This window comes from Oryx dammah, unplaced genomic scaffold (assembly GCF_014754425.2).
Source record: "Oryx dammah isolate SB20612 unplaced genomic scaffold, SCBI_Odam_1.1 HiC_scaffold_13, whole genome shotgun sequence".
Taxonomy (NCBI): domain Eukaryota; kingdom Metazoa; phylum Chordata; class Mammalia; order Artiodactyla; family Bovidae; genus Oryx; species Oryx dammah.
The window spans coordinates 29,472,609-29,489,064 of NW_024070197.1; the positions used below are offsets into that span (position 1 = coordinate 29,472,609).

Below are 16,456 nucleotides of genomic sequence, written 5' to 3' on the forward strand. Positions count from 1 at the left end.
ATGCTGTGTTTTGATGCATTTCCTAGGACATCCAGGCAGGGACCAAGCCCCTCCCCTTGACTCCCCAGCATAACCTAGAGAATAGCATGGGTTCAGACAAAGAATTTTATAACAACAATCAGAGGTTAGCAGCATGGGAGCGCTTAGGCTGCCCCAGTGGCCTTAGCTTGCAGGTTCCTGCTCCCGAGGCCCCATACGCCTAATGTCACTCATCTGAAGCTGTTCTAGTGCAGTCTGGAGCTGTGTCACAGTGTCCTCTTCCCTTTCCTCACCCTCCTCTGGCATTTCCGTCATGGGGAGCTGGAAGGCCTGCCTCAAATAGCGGTTCAGGGTCTGCTTGTCCAGGCTGGGATCAATGTTCATCAGGGCCTCACGTACCTTGGGTAGGGTCACCTCCTCGTTGCTGTCCCAGAAAGAAAGAGACCTTGACCCTCTGCTCTCTACCCAGACCCCAAGATGCCCTCTCCCAGGCTTGAGTGGTATGTAAGGCCCAGCAGCAAGCTTGGTGCTTAGGGAGACCCAGGGGCTGGAGCTGCTACTTTGTGGCCCAGCCTGCAGGACTTGCCTATGAGCCTGTGGGCCCCAGGATCACTCACAGTTCCAGGCCCAGCTCCTGCTTTAACTCGTTTAAGTATTCATCCTTTTCCACCATGTACTGTTCCCACAGCTTTTGCACAAAGGGCACGCTCTGGCCCTCCTCATCCTGGGAAGGGGCCACAAGGCAGGGTAAAGATACACAGGCTAGTCTAGGCAGAGGCTAGGTCAGGGCTGGGCAAGTTCCTGGGCCCTGACCCACCTCCATAAACAACATGCGGTAGTCGAGTAAGTCTGCATTGCTGCTGCTGGGATGCCAGCCCCCGGCCTCCATCAACTCCTGAATTCTCTCATCCTTCTTCAAGGGGAAGGTGCTCTTGAGGACAGTACTGTAGGGAGACATGAGGGCTGACGGGCCTGGCAGAGGCCTGCTTACCCGTCTTCCTGCACCCCTCTGCCAGTCCTGCTAGTGCTCAGAAGGGCAGCATGCCTTGAGGTTCTGGCCTTTTCCCACCAGGCTCCCCTTCCCCCTGCACAGCTGGGAACTAGGCCAGAGGGCATGTTGGGCTGGAATTTGGGCTGACCCAACTGGTCTCTCACCTTAACTGCTCCATGGTTAGTAGCCCCTCATTCTGGCTGTCAACGTTTGTCATCTCCTTCAGCAGCTGTGCTATGGTCTCCTTCTGCTTGATGTACACACTCTCTTTCCTCTATGGGAGGAAGCATTGACTATCTCCCTGTTTCCTAGAGGAGTAGGGACAGAGCTGGCCTATGCTGGGGACAAAGGGTAGAGAGCCAGGCCCAAGCTTACCTTTCCCATCAAGACTGCATAGAACTGACTCATGACTTCATTGGTATGGAAGAGCTTGATATATTCAAAAATGGTGTAAGCCCAGGCCATGGCATCACCAGGCCCAAAGTGGCGCTCCAGGAAACTGAAGAAGAAATCTGGGAACTTCTCTTTCTGCAGGGTAGGGGGAAGACTGCTTGGTTGGCCCTTCTCTCAGTTCCCTAGCGCCTCGAGGGAACACCCCCCCGCCCTATCCGCGTCCGCCCTCCACCACTGGAGGACTTGGGCGGCCATGCCAGGCTAAAACAGCTGGAGATCTGACCTGCTCCTCAGTGATACGTTCCTTCCAGGCATCCTTGAGGAGTTTTACCACTTCCTTCTTGGTTGGCTTCTTGTTCTCCACAATGCCATCAAACCGAAGGAAAGGGGGGATGGATTCCCCATAGCCCTGAAAGGAACCATGTCAGCTCATCTCTGGGGCCAGCTGTAGCCCCACCAACAAGCAGGGCAGAGCCCCACATCGTTCCCCCAGAACCTCAAGTTTTCTCAGCAGTGAGGCCTGGCTATTCCCCTACCAGACCAGGGAAGAAGTCTTTCTCCCGGAGCAGCCCCTCGCCAATCTCCTCCAGGAGCACGTCCACCAGCTGGTCACTGTTCTTGCCCTCGGCCAGCATGTGCCAACGATCTCGTCCTCCAGCCACCACATCTGCAGGGTTGGGGAGAGGGAGCTGGAGTCCAGACCACACACTTGTGCAGTCCCTAGGGCCCCAAGGGCCAGCGTTACCTTCACACTTGGACCAGTCCGGCCGTGGTGTGGAGGTGCGCTGGATCTCCTGCAGCTCGGAGTAGAACTGGTCCCGCTCCTTCAGTGTGCTCATGTGCAACTGCAGCAGCATCTCATGCTCCTTGCGGACCTCTTCGTAGTCGTCTCTCAGGCTCTCCAGCTGTGGGCAGGGTGATTAGTCCTTGCTGCCCACCTGTGGCCCTGCCATACCCTGTGTGCCCACCAGCACCTGTTCCTGCAGTTCCTTGAGGGTCTTCTCCTGCATTTCAAAGTCCCTCCTGGGCACCACATCTCCAAAGTTGGCCTTCATGGTGTTGAGTTCCATCTGTGTGCGGGTCAGGTCTTGCCGGGCCATCTTCAGAGCCACTGTTAGCTTCACGGGGTCCTCTCCCCAGACGCCTGCAGGGAGGCCCGCCAGCTTGCATCACCCTGGCTCTGGGGCCTGTAGCCCTGGACAGGGTTGAGTGTCCCTCAGGGCACGTCCCAGAACCACTAAGTCTTTCCATCATGCTACCACTGTGGGACTTTGAGCTTAGAGAAGCCCAGGCGGTGGAATTCCAGGCTGTGCAGCCCTTGGGGAGTCTAGGTTGTCTCAACTGCCAGCGATTGTTTCCTACATAAACAAGTCTGATTCTCAGGCCAGCTCAGAAGATCCACAGACCCTGATGACAGTAGGAACATCTCTCACTGGGAGTGAGCATGGAACGAGCAGATATCTGGAGCAATGCATACATGGGAGTGAGTGGTGAGAGTCAGACCTCTCCAGCAGGGCAGAAACCCACCTCAGGCTTACCTGGGGACTGGGCTAGTGACATGTCTTCCCGCTGGTAGCGTAGCTCATTCAGGTCTGCGATGAGGATCTTCCGGGCATCTCTCTCACTGAGGTAGTGCAGATACTCCTCAGCCAGGTTCTTCCTCAGTTTGGTCACCTGTTGGGGAGATGGCTCTGTGGTCAGGGGCTGTCTCTGGACAGCTCATCACTACAGCGGATGGGTGGGTGCTGGGCGGCCCTACCAGGGCCTGGGAACAAGAAAGGGAGGAAGGGGAGGAGACTGGTTGTTCCTGTCAAAGTGCCGAAGCTTCCTTCTGTGGAGAAAGTCTGGCAGCCAAGGAGTAGGACTCTGCTGGCACTGAGGGCCACACTGAGGCAGTGCCAGGCCAAGGAGGAGGGCAGCATGTGGAAGCGGGGTTTGGGAGCAGGTGGTGGCTCTGTATGTCATTCCAGGTAGAAGGGTAGAGAGAGCCAGGGGGTCACACCAGTGCTAAAGGCCTCAAGGTCATCCGTGGGGTGGGGTGGCAGGAATTCAGGGAGTTGGGCACCACATTACTCCCTTTTCACCTCAGTCTGCAGTGAGATCTTCTCTTCATTCTTCTTGTCAATGAGTTTTAGCAAATTCATCTTCTCTTTCTTCAGCACGGAGATTTCATCTCTCTCCTCAGCCTTCATGGCCAGAATCCTCTCATTGCAGTTCTCATTCACAGTGATGAGCTTGGCCTTCAGGGGCTCCAGAGCCCGAATTTTCTCCCTCTGGTGGGCTAAGCAGGGACAGGTAGGGGAGTCCCTTTGGGGTCATGGAAGACAAAACAGCCAGCAGACACTGATCTGAGGTCACAGTGAGCAGCTATGTCCCTTGCAAACTCAAGAAGTCTATACTCCCTGCTTAAGAACTTCCTGCACTTGCTTTTCAACCAGGGGCAGAGTCCAGGTGAGGACCGGGGTCTCACCGCTGCACCTTCTCTGTACAGTTTCTAGTTCTGTGGCTGTGCCATGCCCAGCACCTCCTGAGCCTGGGAAGGGAAGCCTCCTCACTTCCCTGAACTACACACTCCCTTCTGGGCTTCAGTCTCAATAGAAAAGATGCTCTGTTTCCTACAGATACCGCCCCACCATGCTTCCAAGAATGGGCAGTAGTCGGTTGCCCTGGGGTGCCCTATCATGGAAGAGTGTAAGCAAGAAGGCTTGGTGACCTCGAAGCCCAGTTTTTAGGTACCCCAGACCCCTGCAGAACCCAGAAGATCAAAATAGGATCTTCTGTGCCTCTTCCAGGCTGGGCCCAGGCAGAGAGGCTACAGTCTTACCCAGCATCACCTCATATGCATTCTTGATGGAGGACAGCAATGGCTTGTATGTTTTGAAGTCCTCTATGAAGAATTCAAAGATCTCTCTGTAAGGCTGGCAAGAAAAGGGAAACTGTCATCTCCTGGCCTATAGCTGCTACCCTCAGTGGGACCTAAGTGTTTCTTTGCTCAACTTAGAAGGGTTCTAGTATGAAGCTGCCAGTCGATTCACATTCAAATAAATGCCGCAGGCACCACTAGGGTCTTGCACAGTCCGGGAGCTGAGTCCATCCCTCTAAACTGCTCTCTGGAGACCTGGCAGGCAACCTGGGTCAGGACCTCCCCCTCTCTACCTGTGCCCCTTCTCTGGCTCTCCAGACAGCCAGGGTCCTCCATTCACTGTGCTTCAGCTGGCCTCTCACCAACACCCCTCCCCATGTACAGCACTTTAGGCTCTAACCTTGCATTCCAAACTCCAATGAGACATGTGCTTTCCTGTCCTACCTGGACACAGAAAGATTTTAGAAGCAACACTGTGTACTGGAATGAGCACAGACTCCTGAACCCACCCTGAGTTTGAGTCCTAGCTCCACTGCTGTGAAGCTGGATGCCCTCTCAGCTTCTGCTTCCTTGTTGGCGAGGTTCCTTTTAGCTCATGAGGCCATATCTATGCCCCATCCAGAGCTTGCACACAGACAGTGCTCAGCAAATGCTTGTAGCAGTGACTAAGAATTGGGGGGTTCCCCATCATCATTTCCGTTTGAGGAGGAATTGGGTGATTACTTCCCTGATATGCATCAGAGTCTAGGTTACACCCAGATTTCTTTCTGTCTTGGCTGAGTTCCTCAAGCCTGGGGCTAGTGTGACTGGGCTGGTGGACATTTTATGACCCCTGCTTGCCCAACTGTCAGGATTCAGGCTCCATTCACTGATATCGAATGACCCAAGGTGGGTGCTGGGGATCACAGAAGGGCCTGGAGACAGTATCCAGGACACCTACTCAGGTCAAGAAGCCCAAGCCTCAGGAGAATTTTGGTTCCACCGTGGTCGCTTTGCTTGCTCACTGGCTTTGTCATAGAACCTGTTTCTCTTACCAGGAATGGGGAACCCAAAAGAGCTGGGGAAGGCTGGTCTCTGCAGAAAATCTGAAGTGCCCAGTCCCAGTGAGTAAGGTTTCTTGGCAGCCCTGCCCCTGCCTCCTCGCACGGTTTCTGTGGTTCTGACCTGCAGCCTTAGTTCCTGGGCAGAATCTGTGCTTAGGTCCAGCAGGAGGAGCTCCTTGCGCAGGTAGTTCTCAAGCTGCTCCAGGTACCTCGGCTTGGTTGTGCCCAGGGGCTGCTGCAAGCTACTGCAGGGGGTGGTGAGCTGAGATGCCATGGACACCCTGCCGGACCCTCATGCCCCACAGGTCTGTGGCAGCACACATCCCCTGTACTGTTTCTAGGCCCAGTCTATCCACCATCAGGCTGACCATGGCTTACCCTGCCCGCTTCCGGTAGTCATCTGAACAGGGCTTTCGATTATGCAGAATGGTCTGGTCACTGATGTATCTGGGCCATGGGGACAGGTGGCCACCGATGGAGAATGAACCAGACTATAAGAAGGGACAGGTGGGGTTACCATGACAACATTGCTCCCCTTCCTGATGTTCTTTTCCAGGCTCCTCCTTCCACTCCTGGGTCTTTCCTCCCCCACAACACCTCTTAATATGGTTCACAATTAAGACTGTGGTCCTTATGGGAATTCCCTGGTGGTCCAGTGCTTAGGACTCCACACTTCCACTACCTGGGTAGCACCAAAACCTCAGGGAAACAGCAACACTTTTGAAGAGCTATGAATGGGCCTATGGCCATGGAGAGCAGGCCAGCTGAAGCTGAGGTCTGGGCTGGCCAGTGCAGAGGACACAGAGGTGAAGTGGCAGCTCTATCATAAGGTCCTCAAAGCCTTACTTATGATTATGAAAAAAACTCCCTAAGTATCTAAAAACAGAAGACTATTGTGCAGCCATGAACTATTTACAAAGAGGCTTAACATAGGTTATAGCAAGGGCTAAGTAAAGCCTGAAATTAGGGAATAAGCACAGCCAGGTAAGATGAAAAACCAGAAAAGAAGGAAGAAATAACCGAAAAGAATATCAGCAGTTATTCTGTAATGATAGGCCCATGGGTGCTTTTGTATCTATAATTGTGTATTTTTCAAAATTTTCTACAATGCATAAATTACTTTGAAATTAAAAAAAAAACATTGAATTATTGAATTCAATATTAAAGCCTGCTCTGTGGCCCTGAGCCCAGCTTCCAGGTTCTTCTGGGATGGAGGCCAGGCCTACCTCCCATGTCCCACATATCCAGGTTCTAGGAGTCCTTCCAGACTAATGGTAGCTGGCTCCTGACCCTCTTAGGGTGGAAATTGCCCCTGTCTCCTTGGGCTCTTCTTTGCATTCTTAGTTCTACCTATTTTATCTCAGTCTTGCAATTATCCATCCTTTCCCAGAATATTTTGGAAAGTACATAGTAAGTTTTGTTGTTAGGTCTTAGGGAGGACTCCAGCCTCTGGGGGTTTGGGTTGACCTATCTCTGTACTTCCAGCATTGATAGCATCACACTTCATACTCTTCATAGTCTTTTTTTCCCCTTAATTCCAGTATGGTTGATTTACAATGTTGTGTTAACACTCTTCATAGTCTTAAGTAGCCTTTAGCAGATATTGTGGAATAAATATTTAGGGAAGCATGATTTAGTTTATAACTACCCTGGTGGCTCAGAGGTTAAAGTGTTTGCCTCCAATGTAGGAGACCTGGGTTCGATCCTTGGGTCGGGAAGATCCCCTGGAGAAGGAAATGGCAACCCACTCTAGTATTCTTGCCTGGAGAATCCCATGGATTCTCCCAGGAGCCTGGTGGGCTGCAGTCCACCGGGTCACAAAGAGTTGGACACGACTGAGTGACTTTACTTTGATTTAGTTGGATGCATGATATAATAAAAACAGAAATGCTACTTATTGGGTATATATATTCACACATGCTTTGCCAGGGTCAAGAATGCTCCAGGCTGGCTATTCATATTTAGGATCTCAGGGGTTCTCCCTGATACTCTTTTCAATCCCAACACCCACTCTTTCCCATCATCACACCCCCATCTTTTCTCAGAAACAGAGTAGATATCTTGCTTACCACTGTATCACCAATGCCTGATACACAGTGGAAATACAAAAATATTTGTTGAATAAATAAAAACACAGCATGGGAGGGGGAAGAGATGATGAAACAGAATTGTGAAGAGTTTAAAGCTCAAAATAAAGAAAATGTGGTATGTATATATACATTTGGGTATATATATATATATATAGTGGAATACTACCCAGCCATAAATAAGAATGAAATAATGCCATTTGCAGCAATGTGGATGGACCTAGAGAGTATCATATTAATGAAGCGAGTCAGAGAAAGATAAATATAATATCAATTACATGTGGAATCTAAAATAATTATACAAGTTAACTTATTTACAAAACATAGACTCACAGACACAGAAAACAAACTTACAGTTACCAAAGGGGATAGCAGAATGGGCATAGGGGAGATAAATTAGAATTTGGGGATTAACATATACACACTACTATATATAAAATTGGTAAACAACAGGACCTACTGTATAGCACAGGGAAATATACTCAATATAACCTATAATGTAATAATGACTATATAATTGTAATAATCACCTATAGTGGAAAAAAACCTGAAAAAGAATATATGTATAATGGAATCACTTTTCTGTACACTCGAAACTAACACATTGTAAAGTAACCATACTTCAACAAAAAAGAACAGAAAATATAAGAACAGTAACAAAGGGAGACCAGCCTTGAAAATTCCCTGAGAAGACAAAACCAGTTTAGTCATAGAAATAAAGCTTAATTTAGCTTATTTTGGGTGACTTAAAAAATAAAAGAGGCCAGATTTCGCGTTCTGTCTGCCGTTTCAAGAGAAGACGGGGTTACCCTATTTTGGTTTCCCGGCATACGCTGCTTTCTTGGTGTGGTTATCAAACAGCTGGTGAGCGGGTGGCTGGAAGGCGGTGTTCCCGCGAGCTGTGCTCTCTGCTTCCCCCTGCAGGTGAAAACGGGAAGGGCGGCCCGGGGGTCGGAGGGAGGGCAGGAGAGTGCAACGCCTCCTGGTGGTTGTGTACAGTATCACTGTCGACGAGCAAAATTAAGGGAGTGAGAGCCTGGTCCCACTCCCACTGAGTAGGTGGCGGCTGGAGGGGCAGGGAGCCCCAAGTAATACGGATCATGCGGTAATGTGGCTGCGCTTGGTCTCCGCTTAGTCCACACTACCCCTTTCTTGCCCTGATATCAGGTTTTTGATGTTTGAAGTCCCCAGCCTCACAAAGGGTACATACAGCTCATGTTCCCATCTTCTACATAAGACACACTCACCTAAGTGTGTGGTGGAAAACTACCACAGCCCACAATTATCCACGGTAAGCTGGACTTACAAGTTTGCTCAGATGTGTTTTTTTTTTCACCTGTGATTTTTGGACAATGGCTGTTTGCTGATTAAATAGTAATAACAATCTTATGATCATAGCAACAAAACTCCTAAATCTTAATAACAGCATTTTTTTAAATTTGTGGGGAGAATCAGCGATGGCACTCATTCCCCACTGCAGTGAAAGTGTAGAGTCCTAACCACTGGACTGTCAGGGAGTTCCCCAGCATTCATTTTTATATAAAAACTTCAAAGAACAGGAATGGAGGGAGAGACTGTCCTGAGACTGATGGAGTCCCTCCTTCCAGTGCAGAGCCAACAACACAGTGGATGAACATCCTTTGCTACTGCCTTCACACACCTACTCACAGCAGTTATGGTACACATTATAGCAGCCACTCAAGTACTACATCAGGTACTAGGGCTGTAAAGACAAAAAAGATACAGTCATAGTTCTAAAAGACCCTGACAGATCTGGTGGGACCGTCCCAGCACCAAGCACAATGCCTGGCACGTGGTAGGCTGGATGAAGAAATGAGGTCCACTCTAGAATGCTGTGTTGCAAGAGAAGGTTATCTGTGGGCAAGGGCTGGTCTGGGAAGGCTTTTCAGGTGAGGTGTGGCAAGTGTGCATGCTCCCACCTCAGAGGCTGGTGGGCCTGGCCTCTGACACACCCCTGACTGGGGATCAAAATTTGGAGAGATCCCACAGGACATTGCCACTAACCAGCAGTGTCTTCCGTTTCTGAGAAAGCTTGCGTTTCTGGGTATTCTTGGTTTCTGTGAAGAGGGAATCATCTATGGACACTCCTAAAGGCTGCAGGTGTGCTCTGCACAGAGAAGGAGAAAGAAAGGGTGGGTGACAGAGCTTTGAGTGGGGAGTGCACTTCCACCCTTCCCAGAACCACAAGACATGGGCTCCTCTCTCCTCCAAGCCAGGTTCTGGGTCTTCCCAGTGCTGCCGCCAGATTCCCAAAGGTGCTGTCAACAAGCTCCCGATTCTGGGCTCAAAGTATTTTCCCACATTCCCAGAAACATTCTCCTCATCACTGGAATCTCATGTATTCCTGCAGTGGTATAACACCCCTTGCCAGGAACCCATAAAACCATGCAGGCCTACACTTCCTTCAGCGTTCATCTGTGGCTCTAATGATCATTGTATGTACATTACCTGCACATTCTAGGGGTGTGATACCAAAGGCAGGTGCTATAGGACAAGAAGTACAGAGTCTGGAGTCAAGAGTCAGGGTGAGAGTCTTGAGCTTCTACTTACTGCTTTCTACTTACTAGTTGATAGGACCCAGAGGCTGACATCTATCTTCTAACAGGAACCCTCTTGGGCATGTAATTTAACTTCACTCAGCCCAGTTTCCTTTTTTTTTTTTCTTTTAAACACATAATCCTCTGAGGAGTTCTAGTGTTTTATTTTTTAATTAAAAAAAATTTATTTGGCTGTGGCTTTTCTGGCTATAGGAGCTTGTTATCATATTTGGAGTGTCCAGATGCTGCACCTGTGAATACAGGCAGGAGCTACCTTGAGGCTACGGGATGTTCTTGGGCTGCTTACAGATGCTTTTTTATCTTCAGCCAGTGGGTAAAGAGGCTATTTATCCTGTGGCTAAGAGCTCAAATCTAGAGACTCCCATGGCTGGGATCAAATACCAGCTCCATGACTTATAAACATGTGTAAACACATGATCTCTTCAGACTTCTATTTCTTTGTTTGTAAAATGGTGATATTACCACCTCACAGAGTTGCTGTGAGGGTTAAATATGGTGTATGGAGCACTTGGCACTTAATGCACGCTCAACACGAAAAAGCTGGCTGTTACTAACGATAAAGTGCGCCTCCCCTTTTACTGGGCTTCCCCTGTGGCTCAGCTGGTAAAGAATCCGCCTGCAATGCGGGAGACCTGGGTTGGATCCCTGGGTTGGGAAGATTCGCTGGAGAAGGGAAAGGCTACCCACTCCAATATTCTGGCCTGGAGAATTCCATGGACTGTATAGTCCATGGGGTAGCAAAGAGTCGGACACGACTGAGTGACTTTCACTTTCACTTTCCCCTTTTACTAGAATGCAACCACCTTCCTGGGCTGACAAATCATCTGAGATTATTTCTGTACCACTGTTCCTGTGGGGCTGGAAGCCCAGATCAATAGACAAAGGCAGGAGGTGCAGAGGTCTGAAGCAGGTACCCTTTCTCTTTCTGGAAGTACTCAAAGCCTCCTCTCCGGCCTCAGACCGCCAAGCGCCTACCTCGACGTGGTGGGGAAGTTGAGGGTTTGCGAGTTCTGAGAGTCCATGACCCTAGGGCAGCCGGGCAGTCGGGCACCCGGGCAGCCCGCACCCGCGGCCTGGGAAGCTGTGCTAGTGTACAGTCCGTCACCATGGCGACCAGATCCCAGCAGCCCATCGGCGGGGGAGGGATCAGGATTGTGTCACGCCCCCGAATCCAGCTCCCGCGTGCCGGGAGGAAAGCCAAGCAGCAAAGGTGTACTCGGACGGGGAATAGGGACTGAGGGTCTCCTCAGAGTCAGTCATTAAAGCGGATATCACCCTAGCGACCAGAGCTGAGGCTGGGGGATAAACAGAGGCCACGGGGGAGGGAGGTGAACTGAGAGGCCGGAGCAGCGTTGCCAGCGGGAACTGTAGTTTTCGGTATCTCAGTGTCTTAGCTGAGCAGGCTTATGGCTGAGCAGGTTTGTACTACATCTCCCAGAAATCCTCACCAGCCTGAGCTGGTCCGCCCCTGGAGAACTCTGCATTATGGGAAGTGGAGTCCAAAATGTGGCGAGGCGTGGCGGGGTCCAAAGCGAGTTGCAGGACTGGGACTCGGTTTCCCTGCGGCCCTGGTTGGCTCTCTGGTCATTGGCTGAGCGGGGCGGATCTGGTCCTGCTCTTCCCCGCCCCCAGTGACACAATAGCAGCTCCCTCCAAGATGGCGGCGGCGACGGCGGACCCGGGAGCTGGGAGCCCTCAGGTTGGAGACTCCTCCGGCGGGGCCACTGGGTGCGGGCTGCCTTCCCCAGGAGAGCAGGAACTGAGCCGGCGCTTGCAGCGCCTGTATCCCGCTGTCAACCAGCACGAGACGCCGCTGCCGCGCTCCTGGAGCCCCAAGGACAAGTACAACTACATCGGCCTCTCCCAGGGCAACCTCCGCGTCCACTATAAAGGTATCGGCCTTCTGGCCTAGGGGAGGAAAAGACCAGAGTGTCTACGGGGTAGCTGTGCTGCCCAGCCGGTGCTCCATCATGTCCTTTCCCCAGCTCGGGTGCTCCGGGTTGGGCCTTAGCTCCTGTAGGGTGTCTAGGGTGGTGGAGCTGACCAGGCCAGTGATTGACTGCCTTGTCTGCTCTGCCCTGAGACACCCGATGTCAGGAGAACCGCAACAGGTGTCCGAACCAGTTCTGGGTGGACCTTCTTTCCAGGGTCTTCCTGCTTGTCCTGAGGTAGCTCCAGGGACTCTAGCTGAGTCCTTTACCACTGCTGAGTTTCAAAAGTGTCTGAAGAAAAGGATGGTCACATCCCCTCCATCAACCAGAGGTCCATGAGCTTGCTCACCTGCTGGACATCCCAGATAGGGCCTGAGGTTCTGCCCCAAATCGTAGAGGCATCTTCCAGGGCTGCCTCTCCCTCCCCTATTCTTCCGAGTGGGCTGCCTGTATCCTGAGGAAGTCTCTCATGTTGGCACCCACATTGCATGTACCCTCCTGTGGTTTCTGTGGTGTACAGAGTCCCAGGCTGGGCTGCTGAGCTTAGGAGGAGGTGAACCAAAGGTGGGAGGTTTATGTATTTGCTTAGTTTTGTCTAATTATTTCTTGGACTGTGCAAGGGCTTCCTCTGGCCGTGAAGGGGTAAAGTTGCCATGGAGCAGAGAGGAATGAGGCTTCCATTTGTATCTCCCTCTGCTGAAATTTCTTCCTTGTCCTCTTCTATTAGGTCATGGCAAAAATCACAAAGATGCGGCGTCAGTGCGTGCCACCCACCCCATACCTGCTGCCTGTGGCATTTATTACTTTGAGGTGAAGATTGTCAGCAAAGGAAGAGATGGGTAAGCCCCTCCTGACCACCTTGCCCCCAGCACTGAGCTGTTCCCTGTGGTCAGAGTTTGAGGTCTTCTGGTTGACATTTGTGCCTGTATGAGCTGCTGAGCTGCATGGGTCTGAGCTGCAAAGGGTTGAGTAGTGGGTGCCTGTTACCCGGCTGTGGTCATGACCTGGTCTAAGCAGTAGCTTTTGATGGCAAGTAGGTACCTTTTGTTGGAGAAGGCAATGGCAACCCACTCCAGTGTTCTTGCCTGGAGAATCCCAGGGACAGGGTATCTGGTGAGCTGCCATCTCTGGGATCGTACAGAGTTGGACATGACTGAAGCGGCTTAGCAGCAGCAGCAGCAGCAGGTACATTTTGTAGAAGAGGGGCTTCTCTTTGGTGGTGATGTAATGACTGTTTCCCTCACAAGTCAGGGAAACAAGTAACAAGTTTACATTAACAGTTCAGCGTCCGGAATGAAGTTCCTCCACTGTTGTGTGGTGTTTGTCACTTCCCTCCTTTCACACTGTTGCTGTATTCAAGGTTCCTTTTTATGGCATTTAGTCATGTAGAGGCTTCTGGGGACTTCAAAGAGATAGTAGAGTCTTTGCAGCATTCATCAAAGCTGTGGCAACCACTGGCCTCTCATCTTAGGGTAAACAGCATGGACATGGTCAGAATCAGGTGACCTTGCTACTCATAAACTTGTTTTTCAGTCCAGTGACTTGAACACCAGTTGGACCAGCTTTAGGAAGGTCCTCATTAAAGTCAGCATTGGGGAGGCTCCCTAGTTTAGGGTGATCTAAGCAGATATAAGAAATCAGAGGGGAAATTTTTCATTTCTCTTCCTTTTCTTCTTGTAGTTTGCCTCTTTTTTTCTGGTGATTATCACAAAGCAGGTGTTTAAGTTATGAAATACAATGATTTTAGCTGCCTTGGAAAGATTTTCCTCATCAAACCTTAGGTCTGGTTTGGGTGGTTTGCCAACCCCACCAGTGACCTTTGTTCCTACCCTGAATGTGTGTTCTTGAGCATTCAGAGTACTTCCTTTCTGAAGGGACAGTCCCCCTTGTGGTACTTGCAAAATGCATGGCCAGGGGGCTTTGCTAGGGGCAGGACTGCCGGAATTGGAGCTGTGTCTGCTTCCTCGGTGAAGTTGTCCCTGCCTGGGATGGCTCTGTGGTTGTGGGTAGTAGTGGGACTTATATCTGCTTGTCTATCCACTGGGGAGCTAGGCCAGCATCTGAGCTACCTTTAATCCCAGAATTCTGTGATTCTGAAATTGTGACCATGGCGAGCTATTACATCTTTTACTTTTATCCCCATGTAGTGAATTTACAGATAGGAAGTTTATATTATCAGAGCTCTTTATTTATTTGGCTGTGCCAGGTCTTGCTTGTGGCATGTGGGACCCTAGCCCCCCAACCCGGGATTGAACGCAGGTCCACCTGCATTGGAGCGTGGAATCTTCGTCACTAGACCACCAGGGAAGTCCCTGTTGGTGCCCTTTAGAGACCCTGGTTTGATTCCTGGGTTGGGAAGGTCCACTGCAGAAAGGATAGGCTCCCCACTCCAGTATTCTTGGGCTCCCCTGTGGCTAAGCTGGTAGAGAATCTGCCTGCGATGCAGAAGACCTGGGTTCAGTCCCTGGGTTGGGAAGATCCCCTGGAGAAGGGAAAGGCTACCCACTCCAGTATTCTGGCCTGAAGAATTCCATGGACTATACAGTCCATGGGGTTGCAAAGAGTCAGACATGACTGAGTGATTTTCACTTTGAACCTTCTATTTTCCCTTTCCATCATCTGATAAAAGCACATACATTTAATGTGCTTGAACTGAATAAGAATGGCCTCTTAAGATGAAACAAACACGGCAAAAATAGCTGCAGTGTAGACTGAAACATTGGTGCTTCAGTCTCATGTTGCCAAGGAAGTGGACTGGCACGTCCTAACCTTGTAGGTAGGAAGGTGGATCATTTTGGAAAACAGCTGAGCTAGTAAAAGGAGAGAATAGTTTTTCAGAAGGAGAGTGTTTGAATGCAGAGACCCGGTTTCCTTCACCTGGCTTTTAACCTTTCAGTTATAAGTGGATCTTGCTGTGAAAGACCCCGTGTCTTGTCAGATTGTCATACTGTCGGTGTTGCCTGCAAATCCGCAGAAAGTTGAACATCTTCTCCTAGCTTTCCCAGCAGTTTTACATGTGGTAAATATAGCTGTGAGGTTGACCTGGAAACCTCAGTCTTAGAAAGGTCGCGAGTCACTTATGTTTGTGGTGGCCTGCTTTAGTTGACCGCTTTCAGAGGAAAGGTGTACGAATGTCCCCTATGGCCTCTTTGTGGAATTACTGAAAGCCTTCTCATGGCTAGGATATAGTCAGATGGGCCAGGTGTGGTTTTGAAGAGGCCAGGGGCTGTTCTAGGGCAGACAGTGATCAGCTTGTTTCCTGTTTGCCGTCAGTGTTGAAGGTGTGTTTCTGACCTGGGTTTGGTCCACAACCCAGGTGTTAACCGGTTGTGTAGCTTTCCTGTATTATCTAGTTCCATCTTCACGCATCTCTGGAAAGTGGCTGGAGTGGATGATGATGTACCTGTTTCATGGGTGAGCCCTGAGCCCCGGGGGTGTTGGTGACCTACCCTGGCCACAGGGCTTAGGGCGTGCAGTGAAGCAGCCTAACTTGTCAGGCGCCTTCACCTGATCCCAGACCCATGCATCCACGCCGCTGCCACCTTTCCCTGTTGCATTCTTGCCCTGGGTGGAGAGAATGTCCAGTTGGAGTCTTAGGAGGTCCTAGTGTTCTTAGAGAGCTGAAAGGTGCTTAGTGCTGAGTGGGACCAGAGAGGTGTGGCACGAAGTGGACTGGGCTTGGTTGACTTCCATTCTGCTGAATCTGTAGACCTGTTTTTCTGTAGATTTGGGGACAGGCCTCCTTTTTAAAAGGTGTTGATGACCCAGTCATCAGTGTCCCTGTTTTCCAGAAAGGCCTTTGTTCTGAAGATGTCTTTTGTAGAAGAATACACTAAGCATGTCTGATTCCCTTATGGCTCAGACAGTAAAGAATCTGCTGGCAATGTGGGAGACCCGGGTTTGATCCCTGGGTCGGGATTCCAGGGGTTGGGAAGATCCCCTGGAGAAGGAAATGACAATCCACTCCAGTATTCTTGCCTAGAGATTTCCATGGACAGAGGAACCTGGCGGGCTACAGTCCACAGGGTCACAAAGAGTCAGAGGTGACTTTCACTTTCAAGCGTGTCTAGTTAGAAAGATTTCATTTCAAGGGTTATATTGATTCGTACCTGCTGTGTGCCAAGTGCAAGCTTGGTACAGGGAGAACAACAGGAAAGCCTGCACAGGCCAACCTTGTCCTCAGAGAGCCTTTGGCCTACCTACGAAAGAATGGACTGAAGGGCTGTCTGTGTGAGGAGGCAGAGCCTGGGCATGGTTTTGAGGGATGAGTAGGAGTTTCTCAGCAGGTGAGACCTTTTGGACTTAAAATGAGCCTGGTTGGTAACTGGCTTGACATCTGGGCACTCTTCACATTAGGGGAGGGCTGGAGAAGGAAGGGGTTATGTTTGAGCCAAGAGCTAGGCTCACACTGACGGGTTTCAGCTGCATTTTGCCGAGTCACCAGAGCTGGGAACCCCGAGAAGAGACACCAGAGCCCTGCCCCTGGTGCCAGGAGATAAGGGCATCTCAGTTGATTTTGTTAGGAAGCCAAGGAGGCCCTGAAACCGAGGGTCCCTGGGGAGTGATGTGCTCAGGCAGAGTTTGTGGACC

The 16,456-nt window shown here is 50.5% G+C and overlaps 2 protein-coding genes across 4 annotated transcripts in view; one reads left to right on the forward strand and one right to left on the reverse strand.

The window, feature by feature from the left end:
• Position 1: 1 nt before the first annotated feature.
• On the reverse strand, positions 2–11,059 carry TSNAXIP1 (translin associated factor X interacting protein 1). Of its 3 annotated transcripts, none has more exons than XM_040253270.1 (16): positions 10,911–11,052; positions 9,382–9,484; positions 5,648–5,760; positions 5,391–5,511; positions 4,188–4,281; positions 3,448–3,644; positions 2,902–3,037; positions 2,338–2,507; positions 2,109–2,268; positions 1,900–2,030; positions 1,647–1,772; positions 1,346–1,498; positions 1,135–1,244; positions 797–923; positions 597–703; positions 2–403 (listed from the first exon to the last, which is right to left on the reverse strand). In XM_040253270.1, exons 1-16 carry the CDS (start codon positions 10,955–10,957, stop codon positions 163–165), a joined length of 2,136 nt encoding a protein of 711 aa, XP_040109204.1. In that variant the 5' UTR covers positions 10,958–11,052; the 3' UTR covers positions 2–162. The 3 variants fall into 3 exon arrangements, with proteins under 3 accessions (XP_040109204.1, XP_040109203.1, XP_040109205.1); XM_040253269.1 differs by having other exon boundaries at positions 5,391–5,514; XM_040253271.1 differs by lacking the exon at positions 597–703 and having other exon boundaries at positions 5,391–5,514; positions 10,911–11,059.
• Positions 11,060–11,124: 65 nt separating this feature from the next.
• Positions 11,125–16,456, forward strand: part of RANBP10 (RAN binding protein 10) — a 58,255-nt gene continuing 52,923 nt past the window's right edge. Inside the window, exons 1-2 of the mRNA XM_040253294.1 lie at positions 11,125–11,827; positions 12,594–12,705. Coding sequence (XP_040109228.1) covers positions 11,440–11,827; positions 12,594–12,705 — 500 coding nt within the window. The 5' untranslated portion in view covers positions 11,125–11,439. The remainder of the gene's footprint in view (positions 11,828–12,593; positions 12,706–16,456) is intronic.

Coding starts and splice junctions, on each gene's coding strand:
- TSNAXIP1 (XM_040253269.1), bottom strand. CDS start 10,957: ATGGACTCTCAGAACTCGCAAACCCTCAACTTCCCCACCACGTCGAG. Junction 2,269..2,337: donor TCAAGGAACTGCAGGAACAG/GTGCTGGTGGGC, acceptor CCCTGCCCACAG/CTGGAGAGCCTGAGAGACGA. Junction 924..1,134: donor CTAACCATGGAGCAGTTAAG/GTGAGAGACCAG, acceptor GTCTCCCTACAG/TACTGTCCTCAAGAGCACCT.